This window comes from Gnatocerus cornutus, chromosome 8, assembly GCF_029298725.1.
Source record: "Gnatocerus cornutus isolate USDA-ARS CGAHR chromosome 8, icGnaCorn1.1, whole genome shotgun sequence".
Taxonomy (NCBI): domain Eukaryota; kingdom Metazoa; phylum Arthropoda; class Insecta; order Coleoptera; family Tenebrionidae; genus Gnatocerus; species Gnatocerus cornutus.
In genome coordinates, this window is record NC_142240.1 from 11,898,742 (window position 1) to 11,911,693 (window position 12,952).

The 12,952-nt window shown below is 37.7% G+C and overlaps 1 protein-coding gene across 2 annotated transcripts; it reads left to right on the plus strand.

Moving 5' to 3' along the window:
- The first annotated feature begins 3,385 nt into the window (after positions 1–3,385).
- On the plus strand, positions 3,386–5,455 carry kek6 (kekkon 6). 2 transcript variants are annotated; one of them, XM_088043876.1, is made up of 2 exons: positions 3,386–4,853; positions 4,916–5,110. In XM_088043876.1, the coding sequence occupies exons 1-2, from the start codon at positions 3,393–3,395 to the stop codon at positions 5,012–5,014; spliced, it is 1,560 nt and encodes a 519-aa protein (XP_087900002.1). In that variant the 5' UTR covers positions 3,386–3,392; the 3' UTR covers positions 5,015–5,110. The 2 variants fall into 2 exon arrangements, with proteins under 2 accessions (XP_087900002.1, XP_087900001.1); XM_088043875.1 differs by having other exon boundaries at positions 3,386–5,455.
- Positions 5,456–12,952: the final 7,497 nt, after the last annotated feature.

Consider the following 12,952-nt stretch of genomic DNA (forward strand, 5'->3'; position numbering starts at 1 on the left):
GTTATTATAAAACATAGTGAGGTCTTTAATTTCTCAACTTAGAAATAATTTTTTCAGTGTTATTAAATTATTATACCTGCAAGTTTTCTTGGTGTAATTCAAGCTTTTATGAACTGTGGGATAATGGATGTTAGTTTTGAACCCTACATTCACATCAGACTTTCTAAAAATGACAAGTGAGTCAGTGCCATCTTGCGTGCGTCTTTGATAAATGCCTGTCAGTGTTTTCCTTTCCGTGCATTAAACCAATGTAAGTAAACACGAAATTAAAGAAAATACCAATTAATCTCATTATTGTTATTAGAATAATTAATATATTTTATCAGATATTGCAGATATCTTGAATTTGATGTAATCAGGAATTTGAGAAAGTGTGCAGAGATGACGCCACCATCAGTCAATAAAATTGATAAAGATTAAAAAAATCCTGTAAAGACAAGAAATCTCATCAATTAATAAAAAAACTAATGCAGTATGAATTATTTCGTTTTAATTTCTGCGTTGTTTTTTGGAAACATTCTTAGTTATTTGTTTTTTTTTTATTTTCATCTGCATCAAAAATTGGCCAGGAACGTAAAAATTGTGTGGCCTGCACTGTCGCAGTCGATGGAGAACAACCCTGATAACTTGTGAAAAAGCACTAAGCCTCCTAATACCCGTTACTTCATATTAGATTCATATTTTCACCTAAACTAAAATTAGATTTTACTTTACAGTTTACAAGGCCTTGTTGGTTTATGTGATTAAAATTATTACCTTTTGTACACATACCTGTTTATGTTCCGATTAATTTTGTTGTATTTACAAACTGCATTAGTAAATTATGGCTTTTGAAGTTGGCTTAATGCAGTTTTGTGTATTTGTCTTACTGCAGGGCTTGGCCAACTACTGAAACTTGCCGCAAGCTCTATACAGAGTGTTAATAAAATAACCAAATCATTTTATTGTGTTAACGGACAGCATCTATCATCGCAATTTACGTTGGAAGGCTTCTTTATGGCACATTTCCAATTCTGGGTATTAAATAATAATAAAAACAAACATATTAAGAATGATTTGTTGGTTGCAGGAAACGTTGGCTCCTGAATAGATACGATCGTACTTTAGGCAATAATTTAATTTAGTTAACAACAAAAATGGTGGAGGTGCCGGAAAAATCGAATATTTCAGCTAGTTTATATTCACAATTATCAAATTTATCATATCAACTAGCGCAGTATTTCGCGGTCACTCGCAAATATCCGTTTCGTTCAAAACCGATAACTTTTTATTCCAATACGTTGCCCATAAAAAGCCGCGTTTTTTCGCATTACAGCTTTTACTTTATCATGTAAACATAACATTTTGAAGATGATGAAAACTGCGCTGAAAAAACGTTCAGATAAAATTGCCCAACATTTATTTCTGTATCGTTCGAGAATAAAATTTATTCTACTTGACGGCTTGTTTATATCCAAATATAGCTTGTTTTGCTCAGTCTGTGTTCAGTGGACAATCTCGAATTTTTTCAAGAGAAAGTCATTATTCAAGGCTGAAAAATAGTGGATCTGTAAATAAATACAGAAGATGAAAGATTTGGTATATGAGATGCATTTGCAATGCGTTTCTCGGTTTATTTATCTACAGATTTCGCTCTTGAAATTCTATTTATTATGCTTTCATACGGAGGTTCAAGAACATCATTAATTAATGTACACACTTGAATTTCAGTGTATATCCAGAATACTTGTTAATACAGTTGCAACGGAAATGTTGGTTGCCGGAATGTAATTAACAAACTTTAATGTAACTGGAGCTAAAATAATGTAAATCTATCAACAAAAGTAGTTTGTTGTTGTTACGACTAGACGAGTAATGATCTTGATTTCAGCAATATAAATCATAATCAAAACGTAGTTAAAGTAAGTGGTTTTAATAATTTCATGCTTTTAGTCTGCATTTACTTTTGAGTTTCGCATTGAATGACAAATCAAATTGGCGGTATAAAACTTGGAGAAGAAAACAAAAGAACCTCACCGAATTTTAACTTTGTTAAAGCAAATGAGTTACAGTAAGTTTCTGCATTTGCATATTGATTTCTTCGGTGACTCGGTTATCACGGAACGTGAAAGTTTCGCCGATGAAGCGACTCGAGATGTGGTTTTGAAAGAATAGTTGGATAAAAAATGAAAAGGATACTCATTACGATTAAGCGAGGAAAGAGAAGTTGAATGCAAATAGTTCTGGAACTGAGTAAGTAGATCATAAGCGTGGAGTGCTTAAAATAGTACGTAACATATAAATCACCCAAGTTTATGCGCAAAAGCTTTTATGGTGGAGAGAAACAGCAAATATCTCAGTTAGTGATACTGAAATTACGGGCAATTGTTCAAAAGTTTGAGTATCGCATGTTGTTTCTGAATCCTTTGAATAGTCGGTGTTAAACAAACACGGATCGTATGCTAAACTCGACTATTTTCTCCCTTGAAGTGTCCCTAGTGTTTGTATTTGGGCTCTACCCCAATATATTAAACGCATTTTAAGTTTGTCAACGTAAAGTAAAAGTAACTAATATTCATGAGTGTGGTCAGTATACCGTGGAAGTTTCCTCATCGTTTTTCATTTTATTAGATAAAGCGCTTGACCTCGGCGTAGACAGGTCAATTCGCAGATCTAATAATCTGTGTTAACATCAAAAGGTGTGAGATAAAAATAACGCAGCTCGAGCAGTTTGAAAATGTGGAATCGCTGAAGAGAAGAGGTGATTCCTTTTGATAGGTATTGTCACCATTATCGGATTGAGCTTTTCTCGGGTATAAATGTAGGAGATGAAGGCATATGGAGGTGATTTCCGCGATATGTGGACGATCAATTGGGAGATATTGTCACGTAGTGTCGGAGCTCCAAATGAAGATAATAAATGATGGGTTTAAATTAATTTTTTGGTGATGGTTGGCAGAGAAGTAGCAGCAGCAGCAACAACAGCAGGTTCTTGCTGCATAGGGTTGGGCGGCGCATCCCAAGTTGGACGACGCCGACGCAACAAATACGGGCGCCGCGACCCATAAAGCTGCGGACTAACATCATAGTGCGGTGAACGAAGTTTCCGAGAGGACGCTCGTACGCGACGTCGCGATTTACAATACACGATACATTGCTGCAGTTCTATTTTTGGTCGGCGATTTAAAAATAACACCAGAAGTGAGTCGACGCTCCAGTACAAGAACAAAAGTGCACGGAACTGTTGTGGCGATGGATGTTTGTCGATCGAGCGTTCGAGAGTAAACAAGAAAATGGTTTTTTTATTTGACGTTTTAAAGTGATTTGTGGAGTTTTTGGGTCAGACCGAATTGTTGGTGTTTGTTGAAAGTATGCGGCGAGGAAGGGGTCGTTCGGCAAGATGAACAGATGTTATGGCGGTGGTTTCTTTGCTGATGCTGATGACGGCTTTGGCCTTTGCGGCCCCCGACTGGATGGACTGTCCGACACCTTGCCGCTGCAAGTGGTCGTCGGGCAAGAAGACGGCGGTGTGCAAGAGTGGTGGATTTTCCACGGTACCCGACAATCTCGACGGAGAAATGCAAGTGCTGGATTTGTCGGGTAATTACATCTCCAGGTTGGGAAAAGACGCTTTCAAAAGCGTTGGTCTTTTGAATCTGCAACGCATTTTCATGTCGAATGCCGCTTTGCAAGAGATACATCGAGATGCGTTTCGAGATTTGATAATACTCGTCGAAGTTGATTTGTCTCATAATCAAATTACGAGTTTGCACCCGGAGACTTTTCGTGGTAGCGAGAGATTGCGTGTGCTGTACCTTAATGGCAATCCTTTACGACGTTTGGTTCAGGAGCAATTTCCGCCACTTCCTCACCTGCGAATTCTGGAACTTGATGGTTGTCAACTCGAGTACGTGAACAGAAATGCGTTTATTCACTTGGGTGCGTTGGAAACGCTTAGTTTGAAACAGAACTTGTTGCGGAACTTGTCCGAAGAGGTTTTCATGAACTTTGCTCATTTAAAAACTCTGGTGGTGGAAGGTAATCCGTGGCGTTGTGACTGTGAATTGCGCGGTTTTCGAGATTGGTTACTTTTGAGTAAATTACATTCCGTTTCGCTAACGTGTTCGGAACCCGAAAGACTTGCAGATCGGTTGTGGGAGAATGTGCCGTCTGAAGAATTCGCTTGTCCACCTAGAGTGTACGTGTCACCTCAAGCTCAAGTTCAGGCTGAGGCGGGTGGAAACGTCAGTTTTGGTTGTCATGTCACTGGCGACCCGGAACCCCAAGTTTCGTGGCTTTACGAAGGCTACCCCATCAATCATACGTGGTTAGTCATCGAAGCCGAAGAGGGACTGTTAGACAAGTGGGTCAATATAAGCGTGTATAACGTGAGTGATGCAGACACCGGTGTATATACTTGTATAGCTAGAAATATTCTAGACACGGTTTCTCTCAACGTGACTCTCGTGCTTCCCGAAGTCGTAACGGCAACAACAGTCAGTAAATCGGAGGGTGGCATAGTGTGGTGGGGCCTGGTGATAGTGAGTGTCACGTTCGGTTGTGCTGCTGTGATTACGACTATCGCAGTGTGCTGTGTTCGAAATCGTAACCGCCACCATCGCAGGAACTTGAAAGCGAGCGTTAGCTTCACCGATCAGGAAAAGAAGCTTTTGGACGTAAGCATAGCAACGACAACGGATCGAGGCACCGGAAGCTGCGAGGCGCTGGGTCCCGATCTGGAGTTGGTGGAGCCGCCAGTTCACATCACCATCGAGAGCGAGCCGCTGCCCTTGGCCGTCTATCCGCCGCCACCGGAGTTCTCCGGCAACGTCCTGCCAGCGGCGGCTTACGGCAACATCTTCATCTCAGTGTCAGTGAGTCGAGACCCCACGATCGATGCTTCCAGGTGTCCTGACTTGTTGGACTTGCCCCACAGGGCCAAGCCGGTGTACCACGGAATGGCGACTCTGCCACGGAGGCCCTGCGCCATACCCCACTACGACAACATGGGTCCCCGTGTCACCGCCGGCGGTAGCTCCACACTTTCGCTACCCGGCTCGGCAGCTGTGGAATTGCCGATGCCGCCCCCGCCTCCGCCGCCTCCCAGCTGCGCTCCCCAGCTCACCCCCGAGTTCGTCTCTCTTTAACCTAACCTCCTTGTGGTTGATCTTCAATTAGTGCCTTTGCTCACATCAACACACTCATTTATGTCTACGACTACCGTTATGTCTGTTCGATTCTGTTTGTATGTTGTTTCAGTGTGTATTCCATATTCCACACTTCTTATAACTGTTTGTCGAACATGTGTATACAAAACCTTTTAGAGATATATCTGTCTAACCGACGTCGCTCTCATTCTGATGCCCACACGAGAACAAGACTTTTGACCGTATACATTTTAATTAACATTAATCTTTTGTTATTTGCGTATTGTTGATCTGTTAGATAAATTAAATAAATTAATCTTTGTAATTAACAGATTTGTTTACTTTACGTGCCATCATTCTCTCTCTCGCCCATCATGTCATGAAAATTTAACTAAATGCACGTTGTACAGTATGCTTAATTAGAAGCGCGAACAATAAATTGGCTCTGTCCAGCAGGCGGCACTTCCTGCGAAATTAACTGATCATAACTTCCCGTTCTGGAAGCGAGTTGTTTTGTGACGGTCCGATCTCACGCTAATTACCGACATAATTAATCGTCAAAAGTACAGAAACACTAAAACTCCGGAACTACTTTTTGCCAACCCGAAAACTTAACTCCGGAACTTCTTTGCCGGCCATAATAACCTTTCCGGCAAAAAATACAAAAATTTTACTTTATCCTGTTTGCATTTCGGGCATCTCTATAGAGGGCAATACTATTTTAATATGCAACAACTTGATGTACTGTTAACACGAGCGGAGCTAAATTGAAGTCTTTTTATTTTTAAATGAAACACCTGATGTGAGTAGCAGTTATATCAATGTGGGAAGAGGTTTTTTTATAATGAGTTTCAGCTAAAATTGCGTCTCAACTAAGCTTTCTAATTTGATAGTGTGTCACAAACTGAACGGCGGCTTTTCCTGGAATATAATTTGTGACTTTGAAACAGGCACACATTCGGTGGAAATTGTTGCCATGGAAATATAAGCATCCAAACCAAAAACGATCGATTTTTAATGTGAGGAAAATAAATATGATGGTAAATTAATTTAGTTCAACAAATTTTGTACGATTTTTTTTGTGAAATTCAGTTACGTCATTCGATACGGAATTAATATTTCCATTAAATTATTTCCTGTAAATATACAATTAAATGTAAATGTTATTTAAGAGCAGCAGCATTTGACTGAAGTTCAATTTTCGAATTGCATCTCCTTACAATTAAATGCGATATCTTGAGTCTTGGAGGCGTGAATAGAAAAATCCTATTCTATCTATTCAGCCGCTTATATCGCATTCAAATTCGATATTCGTTCTTGGCAATCTCTTCGGAAATAGTGTGAGCCTGTACAAAAATAGCTTCGACATTGCCTCCAATGTTGTGTCGTTTCCGGTGACCATTGTTATCCCCGGAAAATGACTGATACGGTCTGAGATAATGAACAGAATCCTGCGAGAGTCTCTCGAATGTATCCGGACACTCAAATCCTGCGACATCTTTTGTCGATCTTGTCGGCGTATTTCTCTTGCTGTCTCTCCGCATAGATATTCCGGGCTAGAAACGTGCGGAATTCAAACAACCTGCTTAGTCTCTGCGTGCGTTAGCCTAGTAATCCTCTTCAGGTATCAACAGGGTTAGATATGGCACCAAGTGTGTCCTTATCTCTGCTAACGATCGCTCGTAAACTTTAATGTTTTTATTTTAAAATTCGGGTGTCATCGGGGCTGGATTTTTCTATACCGGGGCGTCAGACCGACGAGCTTAATGGAAAGCTCTCCTTATTAATGCGTCGTGTCTAATCCTGATAGGAGTGAAAATTCGTTATCGACTTAGAACACTCGGGAAGGGTAATTATGCTAATCTGAGTGGATCCATTGCCATGATTATATCAGTTTGACATGTGATGCGGCCAACTTCTGCTACGATAGCCGGCATTTCACAGAGGTTTCTGACAGTCAACGTTTCAGTTTTGGGGGATAACGTATCAAGCTCGATGTACGTAAGTGTAATGGAACTGCGGCTGCGGCAAAATCCCTCGTTTTTGCATAATTATGCAACGTTGTTATCTATTCAACTGTTACTACATGCAATTAGAACTTTTTGAAGAAGTGGCAACGTAAAAAGTCGAAAATCAATAAAGCGCCGTCTTTTACACCCTAGAATACGCATTGCGTCTGTACCTTTGTAGGTTTAGAAGGCCGCAGCTTGTTCAAAGCGAATTAAAACAGAATGCAGCACAAAAGCAAACAAATAAAGATAGATTGGTCGAAGCCACAAATAAATTCGTGTCGACCGCACCGCTAACAGGCCTTCTCCGGCACCGGAGTCGGCGAGAATTCAGGTTCCGGGTCAGCGAACACTTGCCAGAGTAGCGATCGCCACAACGCATTCCAGGCGCAATCCGAAAAACCGTACACGCTAATTCCATCAAAAAAGTTTCGTTATACGCCTACGATCCGGTTTTTTTACTATCTTTCCTTCTATCCATCATCCGGAGTCACCCGTATGCTACTTTAGAATTAATTATGAAGGGAACGTTTCAACTTGTTTCAATTATTAAAATCTTTCGTCGAAGTTTGCATCGAATTCGGTGCTTTCATGACAGGTTTCTGACGTAATTAGGTAGAGAAGCCACTTAAAAACCCTTAAATATATATAATTCCGTTATCACTAATTAAAGGGTGCAAATGAAAATTGTGTCTAGAAGTAAATTAGTAAATCAAAAACGGAAGAGGTGCCCGGAATTGCTTTTTACGTTTGTAATATTGAACAAACTAGCGAGGGGAATTTAGCCGGCGCAAATTTAATAAAGCCCATTGTAAACTCGTCAATTAAACCGAATGTTTATTCCTGTGGCCGACTGTCCATATAATTTAAAATGGCAGACCGAATTAAAATAACGTTATGAAGCTCAATTTTAGAGTGAAATTTATTTTCTCTTGGTACACGCCACTGTACTGCTGTCGTGATTAGAAAATAGGTCATTTTTCACAATTTTATACACATTTTCTTGTTTTATTACCATGAATTTCATTATGTCATCACGCATAAAAACTTTTCCGATATTATTTAAAAATGTTGGAATCCGAAACGATCGTAAAAACCTGTTTATCTCGCATGCAAAACAGGCTTAAAAAGTTTTGTTTACACATTATTTTTTCAGGCTTTTATGCGGTGGGCTAAATGAAGGGAATTTGCAGTTCTCCAAATATTATGACATCTGGAGTTTCATTAAATTTTTACTTTCCTGGCTCGGTTTTGCTTTAAATTTAATAAATTTAATCTCATGCAATGTTAAATTAATAACATTAAATAAATAGCGGTTAAAAATGGAGGAGGCGCCGGGTGATTTTGTTTTTTCCAAATATTTGAAACGCTATTTGAAAATTTTTAATTTCAACTTGGGAGTTGAGTTAATAATTTATTAGAGAAAATAAATTTCATCTTCTTTGGAAAGGCAGAGTTTAAATTGCCATTTCTCCTACAGAAGCGCATCATTACAAGGCAATTTAAAAAATGTCACCTTTCTCCAAGAAGTCGCAGTCATATTCCAGGATTTGCTTCTGCGATAGACAGTTTGTATCGCGGTATTTCATGATAAATATGTTATTGTTACTTGAAAAATCACTCTATATAAAGTCCTTATCTTTGCTTTTATGTAAAGAAGATTTATGCGGCCATTTATGCGCAAATAAAAATTTATTTTGCTTTGTGGTCATGGTCAGTCCTTTTTTTCTATGTTAGGCATACTGTACTGTGAAAGAAATCTTTTTGCAAAGTAATAATGGTAATCGAGTTCTGATCTCGATTTAATTAGGCCATTAATGAATTAATTAGGTGGTAAATTGAATTTATTTCGAATATGCTACAGTTAAAAAGAGAAGGTAATGGAATTATAATGTACCCTCACGTCCTCTAATTAATAATTTCCTTTCATAATTTTTTTATGGCAGTGAGAGTAAAGGTGAGTAAAATTGGGCTTCTTTCGAAACAACATTAAAGAATTCTTCAGTTTAGTTCCAGTGAAACTTTTTTCCATGAATTTTATGAATAATGGTCCCCGCTTTTCAGCAACGCCGGAAAACTTTTACAGTAACATAGCAGTGCTGTATAATTAGTTTACATCAGAGCTGCAACAATCTGTTCGTAAAAATACGAAGAGGCGACTTCTAAAATGTGATTAACATCCAGGTAAGTAGAAAATGAAACAGTTTTTGTCATCGAGTTACGTTTTATTTCCACGATCTCATGAGTGGATTGCGGTAAAATGACAAGAGATAAATAACACTCACGTCACGTTTCTTCAGGGTTAAACCGCCCCATCTTTTTATCCGCTCGTAAAGTCATGTTATTCTGTAAAAAACACGCGTGATTGTTTACGACTGTCGATTAAAAACACGTTTACTTAAATTAAATTCAAACGATCGATAACACGCCAACATTGCTTTTAGCACCTTTCTAATTTTTTAACAAAAGGAACGTCAAAGGTTTTCTCGGGTTAATCGTTTCGTCGCTCTAATTTCGTTCCCGTATATTTAGTTTCTTGAAGCGGTTCTGGTATGAAATTTATAAACTTTTTAGTTGAAACTTGGAAATTAATTAAAAGCTTGTGGGACGAAACATAAAGGCGCCATATTGATTCGTGTTCAGGTAATCTGAAAAATGACCATTTTAGGTTTTTACAATTGCAAACTTTCCAAGCGCAGTTATCGTAAAACGCGATTGCATCATTGCAACGTTGCAGGATTATGGGCAAAATTTAAGCACCGATGAAATTTTTGTTCGGGGATTAAAACAGAAATTGATCTGTTATCCTCGTTTTGTTTCATCTGAAAGTTTACATGGGCGGGAGCAGAACAAAGTTGTTACAGTTGAATCGGATTCCTTTCTTCCATTTCTATTTATCTTATTTCTCTACATTTTAAAATGTTATTAGTTTCTTGAATATCACAATATTCTGACGTAAACATGCAAAATAAATTGTGTTGTCGCAGAGTTGTAAGCTCTGTTCAAATGCATAATTTACTGCAACTGCAAACTCTTATATGAAGTACCACTATAATATAAGATATACGAGCGAGAATTGATACATGTACTAATTTTGGAATTTAACGGCCAATTATTTTAGATAAAGTGCATGTTGTAATAATTCGAAATATATGCACTTTTTTTCAATACAGCGTTTGAGTTTATGAAGGCATTAAATCGAACACGATGTTTAATACTTTTGAAAATGATCTAATATTACATTAATGCATTTTCAGGTTTTTGAAGACCTTGTTTTCGTTTGAGCACCATGAAATTTCAATTTTTAACTGAAAACTATTTTCAAATCTAAGTTGATCCATTAAAAGTTTATGTTTTCGTAAGACGACAATACGTTTTCTTGTGCTCTTACATGTGAAATATTTCAGGAATTCAGGACGCCGAAACGTTCTTTAATTGCTCCACTTGACGTTACATAAAACGCTTTGTTATTGCAACACTGTTGCGCTTGTAATGAACGCTGGCGAAAGAATGACACAAATTTGCATTAAATTCCCGACCTGAAAAATACGAGAAAATTAAAATCTTTTCAGCGAAAATGAGCTAACTACATAATAGTTTCATTAGTTTTTCATTTCCGGTTGGATCTTATTAAGTTTTTAAAGCCAAAAGGGACAAGAGTTTACCAATACTTGTTCTCGTTAATCTCAAGTTGTGTATTTAGTTGAAGTTTGTTGGCGCGTCATTTTTCGGCTTAACTTCCGTTTTTGCTCAAACTCAAATATTCTGTTTAAACATAGAATTCAAAAGAGGGTTGCACTTAATTTGTGTGATTTTAAATCCACGAAAACTGTCAAATTCCCGTTCTAAATTAATTAATTTCCTTGTGTTAATCTTTTTAACGTACAGATCAGAACCAGGAAAATTTTCTTTTTACTGCGTTTCGTGCCAACATAATAAAGCACAAATTCCAACAGGGTATTATGAAGGGATTGTTACTTGAACCGTTAAGAAGATCAAAACTTATTTGCCTCCGTTGCGTATTTTTATCATCTTAACAAGAGGGATAATTTGTAATAAAGTATAATGAAGATGCCTCGATCAATTTGTACTTCTTTTATCGGCGGTGTTATATTTTCAGCTCAATTTTCAAACCAATGGTTGCGCGATAAAAGGATTAACGCTTCAATTGTGTTACGTAAATTGTTAAAAATACAAAAACACGAATTTGTCTCCTGATAATTTAACATGAGGCGGTCTTTTTCACAATTAGCGAATTAACGCCGTTGCTACCATAAATTAACAATGCTATAAAAAGTATGTTTCCATTATCTCCATTGAGTGACTGAAATGGGAATTTTCTAATGATACTTTTAACGTTTTATCCTGTTTATCGGATGAATAAAGGATTCGCAGGAGACTGACTTGGATGAAACTGAGTACGTTGATTCTCTATTCTCTTTTTTTCACAAGGTGCAACGGTTGTAAGAGACATTGTTTTACAAATTTGCTGAGCTTTTGTGTGCTGAAAAATGCATAGCTTTCAAGGAAAATATCGATTTTTTATTTGTTGTAAAAGGACAATTGTCTTGGTAAACTAATTCCGACAAGGGCTCTCGACTTCAGCTCAATGTTGCTTACATGAATTACACACAGGTTATTGATGCAAATGGAATAATACATTTTTGGTAGTGCAACATTAGTGGATGCGCCGGCCGATTTTTTTATTGCATTTTTGTGCAGTACTGCATATAATTTTTATTGCGAATTTAGCAAAATATTTCAAAAAGCCTGATAATTTCGCCATTTGCAGCAAAAAGGGACTGATGCGATTGGGCGCTTCGTTGGTTTTTGCCCCCGGTTCCGCTTTCAGGGTTATTAGCGAAAAGCGGGGGAAAATTTGGCAGTGGTTGCGTTAAATAACATAAAGAGATTTGCGGAATAGTAATAAATTAAACGACCTGAAGTTTGTTGCCGTTGTCGCTGATAATCCGTGATTTATCTCCATTTACTGAAAAACTTCTTGGGAGTTTTGTTAGACGAACGATTATGCAGAACGGAAACTATTTTTTTCGGCGTTTAGTTACAAAGTTAGTTGCCGAATAAAAGCGGTCAGCCAACCACAAGATTGTCTCATATTTCACGCAATTCTCTTGTGGCACAAGGCAGAAATGAAAACACTGAAACATCGTTTGAGATAAGCTTTAGGTTGAAGGTTTTTGATTAGTAATCTAGTGAATTAATTATGATAAAGTTGTTTGATGCAATTTCCACATGGATTGTTAACGTAAGTAAATTCCTTCGTGAAAGTGATGCATGGAATTCCACGTCTGCTACTGCGAAATGCCTAAGATTAATCGAATTCGCCATTAACTATTAATACAATCCGATTCAGCGCCTCTCTAAATTAACGTTAAATTACCAGCAGAGCATTATTCGCCAGTGATTCCTTTACTGTTTGTTTTCTAAATGAACTTGATGAAGGTGATAAATTTCAGCAGCGTATAAAATTTGATCTTGATATAAAATAAGCATAGGTTTCACGAGCACTTAATGCTGCAATAAACTCAAATTACATTTAATTATTACCGCCACAGATATTCGCAATGTGTAAAATTGGAAGTCTAGTGGCTTGAATGCATAATTAACCTAGATAAAATCCATTGAAAAGCTGTGTAGTTTAAAGCGACGCGACGCAGATTGTTTTTTTCTGTCAAATTGGAGATTTTAATGACACAAAAAACGGACGACCTTCGTAAATTCTCAACTGAAAGATATTCGCTATAAATTTAACTGAAAATTAATGAGAAAGTAAGGTTACCCTCAATTAGCCGACAG